The sequence below is a fragment of the Diprion similis genome, chromosome 10 (assembly GCF_021155765.1).
Source record: "Diprion similis isolate iyDipSimi1 chromosome 10, iyDipSimi1.1, whole genome shotgun sequence".
NCBI lineage: Eukaryota > Metazoa > Arthropoda > Insecta > Hymenoptera > Diprionidae > Diprion > Diprion similis.
In genome coordinates, this window is record NC_060114.1 from 7,885,744 (window position 1) to 7,909,239 (window position 23,496).

General features: G+C 38.9%; 2 protein-coding genes across 12 annotated transcripts in view; both read right to left on the reverse strand.

Moving 5' to 3' along the window:
- Positions 1–23,496, reverse strand: part of LOC124411853 (whirlin) — a 41,674-nt gene that overhangs the window by 16,603 nt on the left and 1,575 nt on the right. For 7 of the 11 annotated variants that reach the window (XM_046891336.1, XM_046891338.1, XM_046891347.1 and 4 more), the window contains 8 exons: positions 11,648–11,987; positions 11,267–11,511; positions 8,636–8,647; positions 6,159–6,289; positions 3,615–3,938; positions 3,300–3,541; positions 2,913–3,210; positions 2,424–2,483 (listed from right to left, as the gene is read on the reverse strand). In XM_046891336.1, the coding sequence (XP_046747292.1) occupies positions 2,424–2,483; positions 2,913–3,210; positions 3,300–3,541; positions 3,615–3,938; positions 6,159–6,289; positions 8,636–8,647; positions 11,267–11,511; positions 11,648–11,958 (1,623 nt within the window). In that variant the 5' untranslated portion in view covers positions 11,959–11,987. Of the gene's footprint in view, positions 1–2,423; positions 2,484–2,912; positions 3,211–3,299; positions 3,542–3,614; positions 3,939–6,158; positions 6,290–8,635; positions 8,648–11,266; positions 11,547–11,647; positions 11,988–23,496 lie in introns of those variants that run through there. The other 4 variants (XM_046891340.1, XM_046891346.1, XM_046891342.1 and 1 more) reach the window with 4 other exon arrangements.
- The window catches only part of LOC124411854 (ral guanine nucleotide dissociation stimulator), a 42,111-nt gene continuing 26,644 nt past the window's right edge, over positions 8,030–23,496 (reverse strand). Inside the window, exon 8 of the mRNA XM_046891349.1 lies at positions 8,030–8,136. The gene's annotated coding sequence lies outside the window, so the exon portion shown is untranslated. The remainder of the gene's footprint in view (positions 8,137–23,496) is intronic.

Sequence of the window (23,496 nt, forward strand, 5' to 3'; positions counted from 1 at the left end):
CCAAATTTCTGAATTTGTCAATTGTTATTATTTGTGTAATAAATATTTGAGAATGGTAATTTTTCCTTCAAGATTTCAATCCCGTGGTGACACAAGTTAAAATTATCCGAGCGTCTTCAAACTTTACACTGATTTTTTTGAAAAATTGAATGAATTTTTTTTTTTTTTTTTTACCAAAATAACGGCCACCGTACTATGTATAGATGATTGTCTATCACGATCTTATATGTAACAGGATTATATAATAAATAGGTTGAAATACTACAATAGCTATGGGCTATAATTTTTTATATGCTAAAAGATTACCCAAGTACCCAACTACTATAGGAATGAGGGTGGGAAACATGCGGCATGTTGACAAAAGATTCAGGAAGATATAAAGAACTTTTCAGACGAAATAAAAAAAAAAAAAAACATGAAAGCAGAAAAAGCATTATTGAGTAAGTCTGGATGCATCCAATTTACAACGTATCCTTTATCCATAATTATTATCATTATAGTCATTTTGGTTTAGTTTGTTATTTGTTTTATTGACTCACATTTTACAGAAGTTGAATACCTACTATTGTTTTAACTTTAGAAAAATTGTAAACAACCGTTTTAAGAATTATGACAATAATGATAATAAAAGTAAATATGAAAATGAATACAGTGAGCTAAAACATTAAATACAATACAATTGGACAGATGATGCAAGAAATATACTGCATGCTTTATTTTACTGCGAAGGCATTATGTATATTGTATATGTATATGTATGATATACATAGTTATACGTATGAATACGATGTACCGATATTATGCGTGAGAAAAAATAAGGAAGAATGGTTTTTACTACTATGCGAAACTGTGAATTTTGAAATGTCATTTGTCGATATTGTCACTTGTCATTATAGTCAATTCCGTGATAAGTCAGATACGAATTTTCATTTTCTTTCTTACTAATTTATTATTCCACCTTAAAAAACTGCAATAAATTTCCGGAGGTTCGATATTTATTAATTTTTCGCCGTGATCTATCCTCGATTTTGTAACATGTAACCTGTTTATGAAATATTTTCGATCCCCTCGTGCACCTCTCCAGACGATGACGAACATAACGAATTTTGGATACAGTACAATAATAATAATAACAATATTATCAAAACTGAATAACAATTTAGATATTTATTCGTTTATTTGTATCTTCCATCCTCTTATTCGCTGCTTCATTCTTTCTTTCTTACTTTCGATCACTCACTCTCTCATTATTTTTCACGTTCACCATTTGATTTAATTTGTTTTTTTTTTATATATATATATATTGCTGATAGGTGACATCTATCAAGACAGAGAGTATAAGAGTTGAAACTATAAGATCGAGCCTAATATACAATTGAAAGAATGGTCAATGTTAGAAACAAGGCAATCGTCGTATTTTCAAAAATTTTACATCGAACATAGGAAAACTCAAAGTTCGAAAAAACTAATGAATAAGTAAATACAAAAACACAAAAATTATTTGAAAAAGCCGAAGAAGATGAAGAGAGAAAAAAATAACATTGACCAAACTTTTTTCATGTATACATAATAAGTATATAAATATGGGACACTACCGGGTTCATAACATGTTTAACAATAATAATGATAATAATAATAATAATAATAATAATAAAAATGAAACGGAAAGAAATAATAACAATTGATAAATAAACGGCAAAAGTATACGGAGAGAGAAAAAAAACTAAATGAACGGATAGAGTGCCAGGGACACATTGCTAGTATATAATTTTTAGTATATATAATAGGGTAGTATACATTGAATAGAGAGAAGACTGATAAATAGGTCTAACACTGCAGTAATAGGTATACAGTATACAATACGTATACGTAATATGTATTATACGTATACGTAACATGTAATAAACAGATAAATAGTTCAGTAGATAGTTACTACAGAGCGTGTAGTACATAATATAGGCGGACAATCGTATATGGACAGAAATACGAATGGCTGCTGCAGGTAGATATATAGTCGACAGTAGTATGTTTACGATCTCAGTGTTAGGAATGAACCGTGTTTTCATGTCAGCGGAATAAGGACTTCGTTTAAGAATTACCGGAAGTATCACAGCCATTTTGAGAATCCTTTGTGATGTTGTTGTTGTAACGGAATCGAGGAGGAATGAAAATCAGATTAATGAAATCAATATGTCCGCCGTTTTACGCGCTTCGAATTTAATTTCGGTGATAGGTTAATTTTTGTTACTTTCCAGTTGCCAAAAACTGCATCAATTCGAGTCAAATAATGGCAAGAACAGATATAACAAGCTTACAAGAAGTGTGATTTCTCATGGTCCACTCTTAACCTACCTAAAAACATGTGGGAAATTTCTCCTAGATATCGGGTGTTAGAATTATATAGAATGATTGGGATTACTCACCGGAAGATCGTGAATCGACGGCGTCACAACGAGATCAGAATGCGTCCTATCACCTTTCCTCTGAAATCCAAAATCAACTGTTCTCCGTCATTGTTCTATTTTTTAAAGGCGAAGTCGTAATAAATATTACTACATAGTAACATGAAAATATGATGCATGGTGATTTCAGTCAAAGCTGAATGAGACTAATTTCCTCTTCATAATCATCATCATGCGTAAACTCGAAGTTTCTGGAAAATCTGATTGAGAAAATGACTTTGTACCAATTTGGTCAGCATGGATTTGAATCTCAGGACCTTTCGGAAAGCAATCAATCTACGAGTCTGTGTCGCAGTAATTTTTATCAAACTTTACTGGCTGCACTGACTGTATTCAAACCTTTGAAACACTTTTAGGTAACGAAAGGTGACAATACAGTCAGTGCAGTATTCTATTCCAAGAAAGAGATCCATCGCCAGTATCACAATCACATTTTTTTGCAATCCATACCCTGCCGAGTGTCACGTTGGTCCTTGGTCTGTAAACGAGGTCATCAAAGGCAGCTCGATCCTTTCCGTCAACGAGTTCTCTGAGCTCGGTAAGAAGCGTGAGCTTTTCATGGGTGTTCAAAAGGTCGCCCAGACTAGCAACGAGGTCCTCGATGGTCAACCGGCGACTCCTGTAGTCGCCAAGGAGCTGCGACAGTGCAGCTCTTTCACTCCTTGCAAGGACTACCCTGGCCTTCTCTTCTACCATGGCGGCAGTCGCTGAATGAAGAGCGCGATTCCTCCACTCGGCACTACCGGTTCTGAGATAATGTGTTGACATTGTGAACAGATATTGATCAGACGACTTGATTTATGCTTGTGATTCTGAAATGAAACCTCATATTCTTACCCCGGACTGGGCGGCCGATGATTTCCATGGATGGCCGGACTGTCCAGTAGAAGAGGATCGTGCTCCTGGTACCGAGACGGAGGAACGACGACGGGTTGACTAGTTGTGCAGGAGTGAGGAACCTTTCCCACGTCCCTGATGACCAGACTCATGCGTTTATTGGTCTTCAGTATCTGGACAGCCTCGTCGTGAGTCGCCTCCTCAAAACTCTGACCATTGACTTCGATGATTTGGTCCCCAATCTGAAAAGGTTGAATCCAAAGACCGTGAAGAGAAGAGCACACGGTCAGAGGTGATAAGAAACGAGGATTTTACCAGAAGTCCTGCCCGATCCGCGACGCTATCTTTATCCACGCCGGTAACGTAGATTCCTAGACCATACTCTAGGCCCCCCCTAATCATGAGTCCCAAGGACTGTCCAGGTTCGATGCAGAGCTCGACTTTCCGCGTTCTATGGGCCGCGTAGCGGCCATCTCGGCTGTGCAAAGGCGGAGGGGAAGCCGGACGACCCTGGCGGTCCATCCAGCTGCAGGATTGCTGCCGACCGGAAGCCGACCACCCGGGATGACTTCCTCGACATCGAGGGTCCAATGCGGGCCCGCGAACTGTCATGCTAAGCGTCCGGCAGGATTTGAGCATCTAGAATGAGCCAATAATAACGTGTTAAAAGTAATATAGGTTGATGAGGAGAGGCGAATTGAAGTGAGACACATAATGATGAGGAAGAAAAGTAGAAACGGTGTCTGCCGCAGTGGTTATAAGGATGAGCCTGAGTTCGGTCAAGGATAAGCAGGATATGACGTCACGGGGAGCGTACAGATCGATATCTATGCTACGGAAAGTGCTGAACTCCCCTAAAACGGCGAACCTAGCCGTGTGCCCGACTTTGTATGGAATGATGGTATGAAAGCTGCTCCAAGCTTACCTTAATCACGAATATACTTGTAAGTAACCGAACAGGAAAGAGGGGTAGGTAATTTCACTTCGCGTTTCGTGACTCTTCTGTCAAGATACCACGAGGAGGTAGGTGTGTGACATACATTGTTTATATCTATATTCTACCTAGGTATGTATGTATATGCCTATATGTAAATATATAGATATATATGTATGGCAAGGAATGCGGAACAAGGGCTTTTGAAGCGAGTTGCTCTGCGATGAAATATTTCATTAAATTTCCACGGAAAAATTTTATCTCTTGCCGCGGATTATAGATTTTTATTATCATTATGCGGTTCATCCTATTTAGGTTTGTGAATTTATGATTATAAGAGTACTGGATAACTCAATAGGCATGTGAATTAAATTCCGTTCATGTGGTTCTACCTTTTATCAATGGTCGCATACTCAATCGGACAAAAAAAAAAATATTCAGTGATATCGACGCGACACCGTCGAGCTGTAGAGCATTTGATCCGCACTTAAATCAAGGCTCAATTTTGATTAGACTTCAACGGTATATGAGGTCGGAGTTGGTAGTTTGTAACGTAAGGAAACTCGTGTTTGAACACCATGAAATATTTATCTTACCTCCCTGCAGGAAGCTTTATACATGGTAAAAAGAGGACCGGGTTAACGTTTGTAGCCTAAACGGGTAGCCCGTGATCAACCACTGGGTGTCCTATGTTCTATGGCGAGCAGGTATAGTTTCTATGAATTTGTAACCGTTGTGTATGAACCGACTAGTGTTTAAACGTGGATTACTTATTGCAGGAAAATCAATTCTTCAGATTTTCGCATCTGTACGACGTGAAAGCTGGCATTCAGACGAATCCAACGACTCCTTGTTCGTCGTATTCCGTCCATAAAGTCCCGAGATATTGCGGTTTGAACTTGGGCTGAAGTGCAGGTTCTAAGATGTCTAGCATGCGCTGGTCGACCAGCATGCTAGACTAGCACGGCCTTCGCCGAAGTTTGAACTTGCAATATCTCGGCATTCAGTTGTCGGAAACAGGTGATCAAGGAGTCCTTGGATTCGTCTCGACAAATGCTACAAGCTGATGGTAAAAAGACAGCATAAAACAGCGATTGAGATCAAGGAATCACGCTGCAAGATCGACTGACGGGTCCAGTGCGCGGCCGCCACCCGTTATCCGGGAGCCCGTGGTGTAAGGATATATAAACAACGCGGGGGCGCTAGGCGCCGAGACGACTGGCGCCGAGACGCCAAACCGTAGGAGAAGCTGTAAACAGTAAAACTAAACTACCCTACAGAGCAGAAGCTGAGAGCATGAGGAAAATTCCTCCTGCAGTCGATATTATTATTCGAGGGTTGAAATTTTTCGAGGGTATAACTAGAGGGAGGAAAATCGGCGAAGAGAAGAAAGAGGGACAGCCATTCGGGGTTGGGGTTTATTTCCCCTAGTCCCAACTAAAATAGCATCGCGGTTTCGGGGATGGCTGCTGGCACTTAAGCGTCGGTAATCGGTGCTAGAGGGCTGCCGATACGCTCGTCAGTCTCTCATTCGCTGTTCTCTTATACCAAAGGTAGGCAAGCGAGCAGGTGAGTTGTGTAGCAGACGCTTGTATGAGGGCCAGAGACAAAAGAGCCCGACAATGGGCCATCAGTATATGAACAGTGGGTAGATAGCGGCTCCTCGAGCTATCAGTCTTCCGAAGCCACTCCGGCATCGACCCCCGACTAATCTTCTGCTCTCTTTCACCAAAGAGAGTGAATCACCCCCCCCCCCCCCTCTCGCGCTCTCTCTCTCTTTCTCTGTCTTCCGATTTCACGAGCAATTACTTTTCAAATTACCGGGGCAATAAATTACTCGCTAAAAATATTTCAAATAAAATACAGCAATACTTATATTGAGTAAATGTTAATAATTATTTTTTTATTCTCAAGCCCTTGCTCACCTTGAGAGCCTCTTCGTGGGTCACTGCACGGAATGGGATACCGTTCACTTCGAGAATCGTATCGCCGGGACGGAGTCCAGCTCGTTCGGCAACTGAACCCTCCTCGACACGTGAAATATATACACCAACACCTAAAAAATATTTTTTCAAAAAAAAAAAAAAAAAAAAAAACAACGAAAAAACAACGACAACAACGACGATAACGACAACAACAAAAAAGAAACAGAAAAAGGGACGGACAATCAAATACCAAGAACAATACGCGACGAAAGAAAAACAATTCTTCTTCAACTAAGATATTTCCTTGTCAGAATTTAAAATCATTCACGTAGCTTCATCTGAGAACTTGAAAGAAAACTAATTTCAGTCGTTGTTATTATAATCTTCCAATTTTTCAGCCCCATAATTGGGTTTGATATTTTTTGCTGTTTGAAAAAAGTGCTCGAAAATTTTTGTAAAAACAAAAGGTACGTGAATGAATGTTCATGTACCTATATATCTCAACAAGTAAAGTGACTTTATGGTACAATTATTTATAGCTTGCTGATATTGCTGTTGTTTTCTTTCGCTCCAGCGTCAATTGCATTTAAAAGAAAAGAGGTCCGAATCGATATAATTATTCTTGACAACAGCTGAAAAAAAAAAGAATTATTGTTCATGGTATTTGAGGAGAATTCATAATATTAAGGAATGCATTCGCCAACGATATTATGTGTATTATACACCTAAAGATATGTGTGTAGTATATAGGTATATACGCATGAAAATATTCATAGAGCATGGAAAATTAATGGTCAAACTAGAACAAGAATTTCAAGGAAGAAACGGAAAAAAACAATTACAGAGAGGGAAAGAGAGAGAGAGAGAGAGAGAGAGAGAGAGAGAGAGAGAAGAAATCAGCATCGAAAATTGAGGTGATGACTAAATTTCTTTTTTCATCGGGTGCAGATATTATTTTCTGTGTATGTAGTGCACGTGTGTGTAAATAAGATATTATTGTGAAAACAAAGGGATTTGTGTTTGTATAAATTATGCACTTTGAAACGAACGTACGTCACGAATACGGAATATAAATTAATATTCAAATTAACATGTTATACATAGTATGAGATGATTACACTACGTGCGAACATAAGTGTATTTTACTTAACTTGAAAAAATAAATGAATTGCAATGAAAACTGGATGAACTAAAAACAAAATTCGCAAACACACACACACACACATGCACACGCACACACAAACGATAAAGAGTAATTAAAAGTTCAACCGCCATTTTCAACCCGCAGCTACTTGGGCGTAACAGGCTTTAATACTCGTGACTAACGATTTCTCGATACATGGTACCGACAAATGTCTCATATATAACAATAACAACAACAACAACAACAATAATAATAATAATGATATGAAAACGAAAGTCAGAGACGGAAACAAATAAGCAAATGGCTGTTTATATATCATGAACCGTCTAGTGCAGCGATATTACCGAGTCTGATCGAGACTATCCGTTTTCACTCTGTGAACTCCACAGCGCGCGCGTGATCAGTTTTTACATTAAACTTGGCTATCTATGCGCCACTGCAGGTCTATGCACGTGGGGCAGCGACATTGCCGCGGGCTAAATAACTGATCAGTCGCCAAACCCTTGCATGAAACGTTGAATTTGAATTTTTTTTTTACGTTGTGTGTTTTCGTTTTTCATTTTCGCTGACCGGTACCTTGAAAGCCGGAGGAAAATCTTGATTTTCGGTAAATTTTGAAGAATTCCAAATCCACTTTAAACTTTTAATTCCGTTTGTTTTGTTTTTTTTACAGATTTTTAGATGCGTATCGTTCGTCAACGAGTTTCAAGGAAAGGACAGAAAAACGGAAGCAGACGAGCCTGTGACGCCGATAGTATAGAATTCGTTGCGGACGGATGTATTGATCTGGCATAGAATATGAGCTGCCAAATGCTCGACCTAATAAACGCAGATGATGTATCAATGTTAAGATTTTCAAAATTTTCGAAAAAAAATCTTGTACATCGCGAAGAAATAGCAAAAGAACCGCTTTCATTTCGTTCATTTTTTTAGGTTAGGATATTTCTTCTCTACCCGAAAGCGAGAGACTAGAGGGATGGAAAAAATTGCGTGTGTGTGTGTGTGTGTGTGTGTGTGTGTGTGTGTGCGTGCGTGTGCGTGCGTGCGATTGTTTTGTGGGAATTTCACGAGGCAATACAAAACATCATGCAACATCCATATAGCTAGGCAAAAACCATCAATATCGAAGATCGCATGAGTAATGAAGTGTGTCTAACTTGAAAGAAAGAATTTTAAGTGTCGTTGAAAATTTTGCGCAGAAGCTGCGTTGGATGTTGTTACGAAATTGTTTATTCACACATGTTATTATTTGGTTTAGTTGAAAATCGATAAGTTTAAACGTCATTTTACGATCGTTTCATATGATTGATGGATTTTGGGCTACGCTCGTTACCTGACTGCACTTCTGATGGTACAGCGAAACAGACAGAAAGGTTCTCGAGTCACGCAAACTGCTATTTTATGACAATTTTTTTTTTGATATTCTTTTCATTCGGTTCATTCAGTTTCATCATGATTGTACCATTTAGGCTGAATACCGCTCCGCGTAGATGATCCGATGAATGAGTAAGGAAATGATGATGAATAAATTAACGGGCAGTAAAATTATACGAGATATGAACCATCATTTTCCTGAATTTTATTTCAAATTGTACAAATGCAGTCGAGTCCGCGGTTATCAATTGTCATATTCAATTCTAACCTTGCACGGAATGAATTATCACCATTATCATTATCATTATTCTTTTAAACTACGAGGAAACTTATTTTGCGATGAATATTTATGCAACCTAAGGGGCTGTACTTGTATAATAATGATGTGATCGGTTCGAGAAGAATAAATGTTTTCTCTTTCTAACAACGTCTACGTGTAATTATAATTTTAATCGATATCGTCGCAAATAAACTTTCCAACGTTTTGGATATCAAACGAAAAAATCAACAGGAATAATAAGAGCCTCGTAACAAGAAAATTGACATTTCTATTCATCCCTCGGGAGGTATTCAGTCGTTGATGGATAGATATACGTTAGGGTGGTCCTTATTTCGGGGACGGAAAAATTTTCATTGCCCCCCCCTCCCCCTCCCCCTCCCCCTCTTCGCAGATCTGTTTTAAATCATTAAAAAAAAATCTGCCTCAAGTTTCAAGCCACTGCGTTAATTGATATAGGAGCTAGAATTTTAGAATCAGACGAGTAAACACAAAGAAATTCTGGCCAACAAGAACATTTTTTGGTCAAATTCACATCGTTACGTAAAAATATAAACAAATTAGACCTTCAATTTCTTTGAGCACGGTTCTTGGTCGATTTTTCGAATAGAATTTTTTGCAATCTTCCCGAAAATCAAGGGTAATTTAGGCTAAGGGTAATTTATTTCAACGAAATGAGAAAATTCAATCACGTTGAGGCATGCATATATTCTAGTTGACGTAGCGGCTTAAAACTTTATACAGATTTTTTTGTTTTCTTAAATGATTTGAAACAGATTCGATGAGGGGGGAGGGGGGGATTTTCCGACCCCTTAATAAGGACCACTCTACTATACAAACGCTGATCGTCCTTACCATTTTTTTATTTTAGTTATATGCACATATTTGAGTCAGAACTGATTGGATTAAGCACTAGTTATAGGTGCACGGATGCATAAGTTGACTTAAAAATAAGGAAAGATGTAAAAACGTGGTATTGAATTTGGTGAATAGAAATAAAAGCTTTCCCAGTTTAAATTGGAAGTACTAACCGCACCTCAACTAACGATGGACCATCAAATAGATTTTTGAATAGCATTTGTAAAACGGAAGAAAGACAAAGTGAAGATGAGTCAAGAAAGATGATTCGAACCGACGTTTGCGTGGAAAACTCGCATTGATATGTCGCGAAGAAAGAAAAAAAATGGTCTCCAAACCGAAGGATGTGTAAACTTCAAACTATATACTCAGGAAATTGACGAAGTTTGAAATTTTTTTTATATCAAATTTTGTTATCCAGAAGACATAACTGCAAGTCGCGAGATGAGTGCTCATCTGAGTTGTCGCAGCCGTTGGCCACGTGACTTTGTTTTACGTTTCATCAATGATTAAGTTGCAGCGAATCTCAGAATTAAAAAAAAAAAATTGATGAATCTGCATCGATTTTCATTGAATTGAAATGATCGTCGTCGGGTGAGGCGTGAGAGTGTCGGTTAAGGAGAGACTTTGGTTAAATGTTTAAAATCTTTATCAGAAGTGGGATAAAAAAAACCCTTTCAACAATTTTTGGATAATGGTAGTATATGATTTAAAAAAAAATCTCAACCTCGTGCGATGAAAGTGTATGCGCAGGAAATTTCTTGCAGTGTTTTACCGAAGTCTTCCCTTAATGATGGAATTTTCAAATTGAGTTTAGAGTAAAGAAAAGATCTGAGGTAAACGTAATCTGGAAGAAGAAAAAAAAGAACAACACAAGAAACTGAGAAAGGATGAAAGTAAAAGAAAATCGAAACACGAAGCGATTAGGGTTCAAGTAGGGGAGGGTGGGGCATGACAGCCCCCTCAAAAATTTGGCTAAAAAAATTTTTTTTTTCTGTTCACCGATAAACTATCGTAAATTTGATGTATTTGCTCATTTTTAGAATAATGTGAGATATCTGGGGCATAATGGACGTTCCAAAAAACTCGGATTCAAAAATTTGTTTCAATTTTTAATATTGTAAATTTAGAGTATTCATCCACTCGGGCTATTTCACACCAATTTACCATACCTTGGGAAAAATGGAATTTGAAGAAAAAAAAAAAAATTGCTCTCAAAATTTTTTCGTACCATTTTTTGTGGCAAGCCGTCATGCCGCGTAAAAAAAAAATTCATTTTTTTAGAGTATTTATAAAATTTCGGTGAATTTATTCAAAGTAGAAGAAAAATAAATTCATTTAATGGTAAAAAGCCACAAAAAGTAATAACCGGCTAAGGGGGGGGGGGGGGGGGGCGTCGTGCCCCACCCTCCCCTATACCCGATATACGTATCAAAGTAATCGTGTGAAGCTCACCAGCGTCTTTACCTCCCTTCACGCAGATCCCAAAGCCATGATGCGAGTCAGGAGGATCTCTGGCCATGGTGATGGTCCTGACAGTGAGTTCCTGGAGGCTTGGGGGCTGCGGCGGAGGGGAGGTTTGAAGGTTTTGCTGTCCAGATTGGCTTGCGGAATTCCGTAGCGCCGCAACGCTGGCGGGACTCGAAGCCGGCGTCCGTCTGTCCGTCTGCCGCTTCTCGTTGACACCGTTGCCGAAGAGCCTGGCTCAATAACCGGGCATTAAGTAGCGGAGCAGCTGTCAGTTACCCATGGAGAGTAAAAAAGCGTCTTCCGTGGTCCGTTAAGACCGCGCTGCATAACGATTACAATAGTGGCAAAACCGGACGTAGAACTAACCTGAGCACTTGCTCCGGGGAGATCGCTCCGCTTCCGCCTACCCCATGTCCTCGTTTCCGGTAAGGTGTCGTGTGGGTTGAATGGTGGTGAGGGGCACTCGGGGGCCTTTCGACTATCGTGTAACTGGTACCCGGTGGGCTGTAGTAGCCCCTGTTTTGGCCGGCGTGATGCCTCGTCGATTCGAGGTCCTCCGCCTCGTAGCATCCTGTTTTGAGGAAGTGGGACCCGCTCCTGAGGAAGTTGGATCCGCTTCCACCGCCCCACTGCAGTTCCTGTAACTCGGAGCCGTAATCCTCCGTGCTGCTAGCCATGACGACAACGTCTCAGGCTCTCGTCATGTCTGTGAAAACATGGTGTTGAAGGAAGAAAAGGTCTCGAAGAAAATTATTTAAGAAAACACCACCCTTTAATCCTTGAATGGTAACTTGGTGTTTTAAAAATTACCCCAAAGTGGTAAAAAAAATTCTGCAAAATTCATGAAATCTTATTAATTATCCTAGAATAAGGACCAATCACGATATTGACGATTTGATCATTTGTTTAAACAATGTAATCATATAAACAAGGGAAAACGTAGAGAATCTAAAAAGGGGACACGGTTTCAGTGAGTGACCTGCCGTTACCATTTAAGGGTTAAATTTGGCTGATTTTTTGTGGGCATGTTACCCACCTAGAGACTAGTCAAAAGCCAAAATATTAGATCCCGCAAAAATTTATTGACTGAGTCGGAGCCATTTTTCTTTTCTTTTTCACATCTTTCACTTGAATGTGGCTATTTTTGATTACGCAGAGGTTTTTTGTACCAAGTGGTTGAAAATCGGTTTCCTATTGCAAAATTAACCACAGAACAAAAATATGGCCACAGATTTGACCTACGACAAATACCGGCAGAAATATTAGCCAAAATACTCAGAATTTACTCTAATTTTGGTCCAGCGCGTATGTCGACGGGCCAATCGTTTTCAAATGAGAGCTGAGTCAAAGTCCATGAATCGCAGCTTGCCATGCGTTACGGGTAACGATTGCGTCACACCCTCTGATTGGCTAGAAGTTAAATTCGATTCGGTGTATAGTTCTAAAACCGTTTACGCGGAGAAATTTTCACGAAGGAAATTCGATATCAGTTATTGACTGCGATTCTAAACGTGCGAATGAGAATGAATAAATATATTTTGCACTGCAGGACGGGTAATAGAGTCAACTTCTGGGTGATTGGGTTGTTACCGCCACGTCACCACGACAGGGCTTCATTTGACAGAGTTTTACCTCTTCTCTTTCACCTCGATGGTCAGTGATACGTGCGGTTCGCATTCTTCAAGACGAGAGACGAGCGAACAAGAAAATGAGAAAAAAGAAAAATTTTTAGAAATCGAAGGGGTACTCGACTCCTTTTCATTTCTGTATAATGGGAAATGGTACACAAGACTGAGAGAAGAAATAACAGCACAAAATCGTACCCTCGGATAGCCGAATAAATGTATATCGACGGAACCCGGAGGGTTGATGGTGGATATACAAAAGATGGGCGGCGGTATCGACGGATCAATCAACCCGATACGCGAGGCATTTTAACCGAATTAAATTCTTGGTAGGTCGGGCTTGCACGAGGTCAGGGTCACTTGATGTACAGGGGATGGAGGCCAACAGATCTTTGTTATATACCAGCTGCACGTAGGGTATATCTACTCTACTTACAATTAGATGTATTCACGGTACTACGAGATGACGTTCGTTTTGCGTTGTGTACTACAAATGTCCTCAATGCCACCATAATCAATTTTTTTTTTATTTATGGGTTACAATTCAGGACTACGTCTATCGTGGTTCAATAATTGTTTCATCATCGTTTAGGACTTTGTTGATGATAATTCTGATAATGGTAATTCAATACTTTATTGATCACAATTTGGTATCATGTTGACAACAATTCAGTACTATGTTGATAATTTAGTGCCACGTTGTTGATAAATCGGTACTGAGTTGACGATTCAGTGCCATAGTCATTAGAAACTAGTATCGCTTTGATAATTCATTCATATGTTGATGATTTGGTATGATGTTAGCTACTTATATAATTTATGATAATTAATGATAATTTTGAAAATTTGTTAGGTTATTGTAGAATTGGGTGGCTGGAGGTTCTGATGATCGTTGAATTGTAATCTAGTGTGAAAATTAAAAATGTTTCAAATACAAGATACTGAAACAATTGGTCATCATTTTTGTAACTAACATTTCAGAATTATACTTGGATCCGTAGAGATCTTTAAGAGTTCGTTTGGACAAATCGGTATTCTAACGATGTACAAAAACTAGGACTTTCCTTTCATGTTGTATGGTAAGATAATCTTTGGCTCTAAAGACTTGGTTTGAAGATAAGCCCTCTCAGGGTTCTCAAGTAGTTCACAGCAACCAGAAACATCTTGAAAGGAACAAAAGAGGTGGACGTGAGTGCGTGCAAGAGTTGGGAAGAAAAAGGAAGATAAGGAATTCAAAGAGAAAGGAAAAAAAATCTTCTTTTTTCCATCCCCTTCTTCTTCTTCTTCTTCTTCATGAAATTGCATTTACCTGTGAGACACGCGATAACGACACTGTAAAATTTTGCAAATTCGGTCAGAAATAAAATGCAAATTCAGTTAAGTCATCATCCCATAATTCGTCTAGTATCGAACTCGCATCATGACTCGGACCGAAAACAAGGTAGCCGGAAGGGAAGAGGCATTAATGAACATTACTGTACACGTGGTCCGAAAAGAAGTTGTCTCCAATCGATCGGTATGACGCAATTATATTATGCAACATGATACCTGGTTTGCATCGTGGATCGGGAAAAAAAACTCAATGTCTGTTACTCAATGAAGAGGTAAAATTGTTCAAATTGATCTTCGGCATTGTCATGTCATGAATTGATCGGTTGGGTTAGTCCCATACCATTTTTCCACACATGCCATGCGTCATGTGTCAATGACCTTTAGTGACATTTAAATGACCCGTAGAAGGTATAAAAAAAAGGAGAATAAAAGAACCTACAACACACAGAGAACAGTTTAAAAAATGGGCTTCAACATGAAATTTGAAATGCTGAATTGAACGTGAATTCAAACGTGTGAAGTTGAAGTTGAGCAGCTTGCAGTTGCAGGAAGCGTTTAGAAATTATGGGTTGCACACAATAGGCATCGGGTTTAGATCTGAGATCCTTAATCTAAGAACGTTTTCTAATTGGACGATTTCCGGAGGTAAGTACTCGGTAAGCCTCGTGTTCCGGTAGTCAAACGCGATAACAGATCGCCAAGATGGATTTTAAGGCTCGGGTGGTTGGTGGTGAAGGACTGGGGAAGCCGCGGGGGCGTTTAAACGGAGTATGAAAATTCATTCCGGTCATTTCTTCGGCCAAGTATAGGTGAGCAATGCCTATGGTACTCAAATCGGTGAGTAGATACAATGAAACACGGCCACAACACGTCATGCTGCATTTTTCCCAGAGCTGCACGAACAGAAAACAAGCCACACATTTGACGAGGCTGAAGCTAGGAGAAAGAATCAGCAACCAAATGTTTTATTGTTCATTCAAATAAGGTAATAAGGTCCGAAAATCAAGATTTTGTGACATGCTTTGAACCCCGAATACCTACTTGTATAAAACTGAACTCTAGTTTTCGATTTCCGAGAAATTTGGCACGTTTGGCTGCTAACCTTGGCTGGTTGTTTTAGCTTCATACATATTTGAGTTACTTTCTTTAGTAAGCTTAGGGGTAGGTTGGGACAGATCCAATTGGATTGACTTAATTTAAAGTGTTTTGTCTGACTAATTGTCGAGTCAACTTAAGCTAGGCTAGGAAAGATTACGTTACAATAATTCAATTCAAAGTTATTTGTCCGACTAATTGTCGAAACTCAACTGATGTTTACAGGAAAAATCAGAATAGATTGGATTGACTAGATTTCGAGTTTTTCACGTCAAATTACTGTACAAAAAGTTCAATAAAAGTGAAAAAATGCAACTCTTCACGATTACTCACACTACTTAAGCAACGTTTGCTTTTTCTCCAGTTTCTGTAAAAAGCATGTCCGCATAATAATGTCCTGACACTTGAAAAAGTAATTGCAACCACGTGAGCGAATTCTAATCCCCAATAGGCTGTTCTCTCCATTTGTCAAACTAAGGAACATCTACTGGTCGCCCTTGAAGTAGAGCAGGTACCGAGAATTATTACATTTCGCTTTATGCCGGTATTACGAGCTTAGCGGTGAAGTAGGTATCCGGTGACCCAACCTTGACACTGGGATATGAGGCCGATTGTTCTGCAGCCTGCAGGCGGCTGGCGTCGAGCGAGAAAGAGGAACCAAGGAGCGGAGATAGCGAGGGGTCTGAAGATGGTTATAGGATAGGACAGCGGGTAGATGGTATAGGTGGCCCGGCGATGCCTCGCGACTCGAGACTACTCGGTTCGCGAAAGCCTTCCAAGGGGTAGCGGGGTGAAGGAGAAAGAGAAGAGGGGTTGCCCGAGGGTGGGGCGATCAATACTGCAGCCCTGAAGCCGGCTTCATTCACGAGGTGCTCTGACGGGTCTCGTTTTTGGTTCTTGTCTGTTCTCACGTTCTCTCGCTCTCTCTTCTTCTTCAGCTTCTGCCACTGTTTGTTATTTAGGTCCACGACGGCGTATTCGTCAGCCGATAACCGCTCAGCCACTCGCTTTACACCCTCGGTGATATAACTAGACCTGTTTTTCGATCGAATCATCGTAGTCGGTCCCGTCGTTAAGTCAATGATCCACAGATCGAAGTCTAGTTGAAAGCTTCAGGGTTCACGTGATGCAAGGTCCAGGGAATTTTCACTATTTTCTCTTATTTTGACAATCCTTAAAACGTGCATAGAATATAGGGTCATGGTCAGGTGGACGCGATCTCGAGTGTTGTCGGTCCTCCAACACTCTGTATTACCGACCGATCGATAACCCGCTGGTAAAACAGAATGATCTATAGCGCGAATAGACGAATTCGTGGAAATAAGCCATCCGCAACCCTCTAAGCGATCGGTCTGAGATTATTGAACACTTTTCTCCCCCCCCACCTTTCTTTTTCGCCCCTCTTACTTTCTATTTAACTTCAAATCCGTAGTAAGAACATTGAACGGCGTCTTGCAGACGAAACGATAGTCACTTAGGGCACATCGTTGAAAAATTTTTCACTCCAAAGATTTCACGCAGATAAGGACAAAAATTTCGAGGGAAAGTAAGGTCGTGAATGTGTTCCACGAGGAATTTCATCGAGTCTTGTATAAATTACCTGAAAACCTAACACATCCTTAAAACGAGAGTAAGTTTCTAATTTTTACATGGACTCGTTTTTATCCATTATACAGTTTTTTTCTTTGTCTTTTGTATTATCTGTAGCAAATTTATTATCCTCTTTCTACCGTGGGAAGATTTTAGTTCGAAACATTATAACCGTACACTGTGAGAAAAATTCGTTGAATGGAAAAAAAAAGGTAAAAATTGTTTCGATCAACTAAATGCGGAATTCTCAAGCGGCGAAACGAATATTTGGTTATTACAACAATTTATAAGTTACACAAACTAAATGAAAGATACTTCCGTTGACTTAATTATTATTTAACATAAATACGAGGATGCACAGTCAACGAAATAGCAAGTTGAACGATCTGTATTATCTACTTAATATGAAAAGCATTTTATTAATCTGATTATTCTACTTCTGATCATGTTCAGTTGGTTTAAGAAAAAATTCAGTGAACGGAGCTGTATATTTAGTAGAAAACTCACAGCTAAGTACAAGCAACTAAACATTCAGTTCAGTGTAGTGTTTGAATAATCAATTGGAACAACTTATTTGATGACTGTAGTCTATATCGTTCTAATCAACAAATGCTCATGTATTGTAAGGTAATTTCTTATTAGAATTAATATAAATTCCAATTGACAAGCCTGAATGGAATCAAAAGAAGTCCTGCAATCATTTGGAATGGTTCTGATCAAAAATAAAATTGAAATTTTCAGTCGAATTACCGCAGTTGGTAGTATTTTTAATTTCCAATTGAATGTCGCGTGATTTCTTTTCTACATACTCTTTTTCTCTCCGCAAAAATTCTTCGATACTTCGCATATATATTTCAGCTTCAAAAATGATCAGAAATACATGCTAAGCTAGAAAATAAAAGGAAAAGGTCTAGACAAGGAAAAACAAACGTGAATTGATAGCACGAATAATAGTAATGGATTCCTTCTTCGACAGCCCAACAGATTTGCTGCTTCGAGGTATAAATGCTACATGTGCCTGACCACAAACGCGGCGCTACTACTGTGGTCTCACAACGGCGAACGGAACAGTGCATGCGCATTGCGCTAAGCAAAGCAAATCATGTCGTGTTCAGATCGCACTTTTTTATTTCTCATTTTTCATCATTTCTAAGCATAACGGTACATGTCAAATTTTTCGATATTTTTTCGTTAAGAGGCAACGGAAGTTTCTGTTAAAATATCTTTTCTTTCTGTTTGTTGTTATTGTTTGCGAACTTAATAATCAGGCCCGAATTACGACATCAGGTGCCCACTTAAGGAATTTGAAATAATTAAAAAACAATTACCTAATTTTTTCAGATTTTTACCTCAACTCTAAGATAGTCTGCTTTGTGGGACTTGTAACATGGGAAAAACTTTTTTTCTCAGTATATAATTTATTGTAAAAGTAATAGTGTTAAAAAAAAAATTTGTAACTCTGAGGTTTTAGTCGGCATTAGTGCTACTGTCTGAGAAAAAAATTCACATAATCATACCAGGCAATCTCAACGAATTGCACACCCTAGAAATCTGACTTTTTTTTTATCTAGAGAAAGTGCTATTCGTCTAGATTTGCTGGTATCGTGATGTAAATTTGTTTACAAATAGTAGCACTAATGCCAACTAAAACCTGGCAGTTACAGATTTTTATTTAAATATTATTACTATTGCAACAAAATATATACCTAGGAAACAAGTTTTTTCCATGTCGTTTCCATAAGAAACTTCGATCAAAAAACGGACTATCCCAGAGTTGAGGTAGAAATTTGAAAAAATTAGGCAATTGTTTTCGAATTATTTGAAAAAGACGCCTAATCTTTACTCCTACTGGAGAGATTATGTCACGTGGTTATATTAACCGTAACATTTTAGATTGAATTTGTTGTGTGAGTTGTTGATTAATATCTTCAAAAAATTAATAATTTGAGAAAATTTTTTATCAAAAAATGGCGCCCCCCAGAACCTTGCGTTCCCATGACTACATTTCGTAGCCGATGATTGGGAATTGATGTTGATTTCGTATTCTTATTAGACCACACGCAAACTAGGGATATTAGAAAACGACTCGTCGAGCTTGAGATTTGACTTGTTATAGCTGTATAGAAAGGGTAATATTTTATCGTTCAAAACTATCGACTCACATGTATATGTATATAAGATACGGGAAGGTGAGCGATACTAGGTTGAAAATGAAATGGTAACTAATCACGCGATGAAATCGCTAGTTCCGTGAACGACAGGGTACGACAGTTCCGACGTCGAGAGGTTTATCCGGCTGGTGGACATGAATAAATATAAATACATGAATAATGATCGGATTTTACGCTATATATACTTTACTGCCTACCATACTATATTTATGTCTCAAAAGGGACGAAAGGATAGTATATAGTGAATTGAAAAGGACGTTGAACTGTGAAAAAATTTAAATAAATAAAAGCAGACGAAAAACAATTTTTAAAAACAGTAAGAAAAATTCTTTCAAGGATTTGTTGACGTTTTTTGTTTTTTCGATTTTTTCTTTTCTTCATTTATTATATCACAGCCGATCACAGCATAGCAGTCACGTAGTCCGTATTATTAGCTTAATTTATGGTCAACGGTAAGTAAGTATATTGGCGTGACTTGCGTGTCTCCGTTACCAGAGTTATACCAATATTGTTATTCACAACAAAAGCTGGAATTAGGTAAGCATAAAGCCTGCACCCTATAGTTTTATATGCATACCTACTTGCGAGTAATATACACAAGAATTTAAGAAATATGTAATTTAGAAATATGCGATTCGGAGAATAAAACCATGGACATACACATACGCTATAATTTAAATTTTATAAAATATTATAAATTTTCTTAAAGCGGGGACAAGTTGCAATAGCACTGATAGACACCTCAAAAACTTTTCACCAAAACTTCACAAAGCCAAGAAAAGTTTGCAGTGAATAAAAATGACTGCAACTTGAATTAGGTACTTATAAAACTTTTTTTCCTTTTTGGTGTATTTTAACATTTTCAGAATAGATTTGAAATAATGCGGTTAGTTGAAGAGTCATTTTAACGAATCAATCAACGCGTATGTGAGTCAAAGTAGATTCGAACTCTTGCTGTAGATGATTTTCACTTACTACGATGACTTAATTTACTTGACGTGAGCCTCTTGCCCCATAATTCTTCTTTACTCCGTTTCGATGATGTATATCGGATTCACTAACTCGCTCACTTATTCAATCAGGAGAAGTACCGACTCGAAGGTTATCCCGTTTAATTTTCTAATTCAGGGGCTTGACGGCGGCATCGCGTCGCGTCGCGTCGGCTTGAAACGGTTTATTCATGCAGTCATGGAAGGCGGACGCCGACGTCCGCGGGTTATGGATTACAGTCGTTCAGAGTCGCGTGTTACCATAAGTTAAAACTAAACAAATATAGGCACATCGGTATGTACGTGAAATCTACAATATACGCCCGTACAAAGTTGATATTCAGAAAATTATAAACCATTTTTTGCCAGGTTGGATACACTGAGACGAATTTCATTTGTTATTAGTTACTAAAATATTCTAGCTGCATGGATATAGTTATAATAAGCGTTTAAATGTTTTTAGGATTACAAAAAAATAATGTAAGAGTAACCATTTATTGGCAGTGCAACTATACTTGGCAACAAGAAAGTTTTTCAGTTGAACATTAATTAAGTTTTTGCGATAGTTACAAGAAAGTATAGTATGTGAGAGTGACAATCTTCAAAAAGAATTCATTAATAAAAGACACTAGATTTTCTAGCTACACCACGAAAACTTGACTTCCTTTTTGTATGCTGAACTTTTAAGTGAATATATTTTTTGGTTATAGTAAAAACTGAAAACAATTAACGACTGTAAAGTAGCCACAACTATACATTTTTTGCAGCGTATGCTCGCCGGAAAATTAATCATTCTTTTTTTCATTCCAGTGCAGACAAACGAAAAGAAAAAAAAAGAAACATGTTAGGGTTTTTTAAAAAAGGGGGCGTTTTTCTCGTCACGTTAAATGTACATCTGCACGTGATATAGCACAGATATTGCAACGAAACGCTGATGAAAACGGGGCAAAGCGGGGTGGCGTTACACAATACGGATGAATCTGTTTCGTTGGTTCTGGCTTGTACCTTGAATCCGCGCTCTGAGGCTGACAGCCTTTTTATCCGGGAAATGCGAGACTTGATTGGCTCGGTTTCTGCCAACCGGTAAATCCCGTGTCTCCTTGTCTCCCGTATCGGTGACTTGATACCTTTTTTTTCTTTTTATGAGTCCATGTACCATCGCCCCTGTACCAACTTGATACCTTTATGAACCCCTCCTCGCTTAGGTTAGGTTAGGTTAGGTTAGGGTTAGGGTTAGGGTTAGCCCTGTGCCACGGTCAGAGGAAGACTAACATGCAGTCGCCTCGAAACCACGACGAAAACACTCCAATGCTCGTCAAAGCGATTCACTGATGTGAAACCCACCTGCCTTCCAGTCGTATGAATCACGAAAGAATAGACTGAATTATGAATTTGGTTTCGGTTTGAGGTTAGGTGGGTTAGGTTAACGATTCGATTCATTGGAGATTTCGGGGTGGAATTGGAATATTGAATTTGATACACCCTCCGGTAATATCCGCGCTTCGCTATCCGTTTTTTGTCGTTATCGCATTTTGTCCCCAGGGAAAATGATTTTTATTTTGAATCGAAGTGTCGTGCGGTGGGTTTTTTCCGCTCTATGTGATGAGATTTTTTTTGACAAAATTCATAGTCTCACTTTTCGAAAATTGAATTCACACGATTCTTACTTGAAAGTCACTGGTGAAAGACGTCTTCAATTCCCGAAAGGAATATTTTACGGTCCGTTCTTGTTAAATCTTTATTTTTCGTGTCCTCGATCGTAGTTCTATTTTCGGATGGGTTCGGTTGATTCGAGTCAATTCAATAGTCTGATTCGTTTGAGTTCCTAGATTAGAATTGATCGGCTTACCGTTTACCGTACAGTTATTTAAGCTAAAAAAAAGCCGTGCAACGCATATAAAATATTGAAGGCAACTGTCAGGTGTGTCCTTCTAACAAATTTTGTCACTCACGCAGCTATTAGGAGTAATGCATCAACTTTTATATAACGCCAGCGTGTTTTCCGTACGCAAAGTACCGGTCTCTTTGACGGTAGAGTCAGTCTGCGAATGCGCATGCGCGGAGTACAGAAAGTAGTCTTTTATGCACTGCACGCATGTGCTGTCGCAAATTAATCTAACATTGCGCGATCTTAACCTCAATTTCATGCTTCGTGAAAAAACGCATAATACACTCTTGTTAGATAAAAAATCGTGTGCAAAAAGGAGGCAACGGTCTTTTCGCCTCAGGTATTCGCAATATTCGTCTCAGGCTGGCTCAAGCATACTAGCCTTCGTTTCAAACTGACGCTCGGCCCGAAAAGGCCGAGTTTTCCTCCTTGTTACACAATATACTATTTATCGGTATCTCCTCTTTGGCTCTCGCAATCGTGATTCATACAATTCAAATGCATCTTTAATCGTACAGAAACTCAAGAGAGACGACGGCAACCGTTGTGGCGTATGATAAAGATAGCTGTTTCTCTTATGCGGTTCGAATGTGAACGTTGAATCAATAAGTTATGTTGTACAATAAGTTTATGGTGGGCTGCCGTAGAGCCAAGCATACGTACACCCATTCACAAACACACACACACAAACACACTTGTTTGTTTAACCCACGAAACGTGTTCTTTTTATAAATAGACCCACGTATATTTCAATATAGTACGAAACTACGGACCTGGACTAAATAAATAAACAGCCATTTATTATAGAGTTGTATTTACAAATGCATCTGTAACTATCTGTGTTCAAGTCACAGTGGTCTGTTTATACATGCCATTTCTTTATTTCTACTTCAAATAAAAATCTATTGAATTCTTTTGTTCAGAATTGTGTATAGAATGGGGTTGTTAAGAATTTAAGATACGTGGACACCGATATTCGGAGATATATACGTTATCGTCGAAAGCGACGAAGGCAGTCCTTTTAAGAGTGGACAAACAATTGAATCCTTAATTCTAACCTGATTCTGCGACTTTTCGCTTTTCAAAAACCATTTCTCAACGATTTCGCAATCTGAATCGAAAATGGCAATTTTCCATTTTTTCAATCTAGAATCTGAGAGTAAACAAAGAACAGGTATCACGAATGATGAAGCCGAGCACATAGTGCGCGGTGCCATGTACAATATATATAGCAAAAGTGAAAAGACGATCGATGGGTCGCGTGAGCGCGTTTTCCAAGCCACATGTTGGCACTGTGTCAGGGAGCGGGGGTGGTTTACCCGTTTCACGATCTGCAGGGGTGGTTTGAACCGGCACCGGATTTTCGCTGGCACGCGAGTCCTTGTTAGGTTAGGTCGCAGCTGATGTATAGCCAGGCTGGTAGATAGCTAACGAACGGTTAGACCAGTCGCGTACGTTAATATTTGTCACACAGGTACTGCGATACGCGTCTCATACCCACGCGTGGCCGCTCCTTAACTCCTTC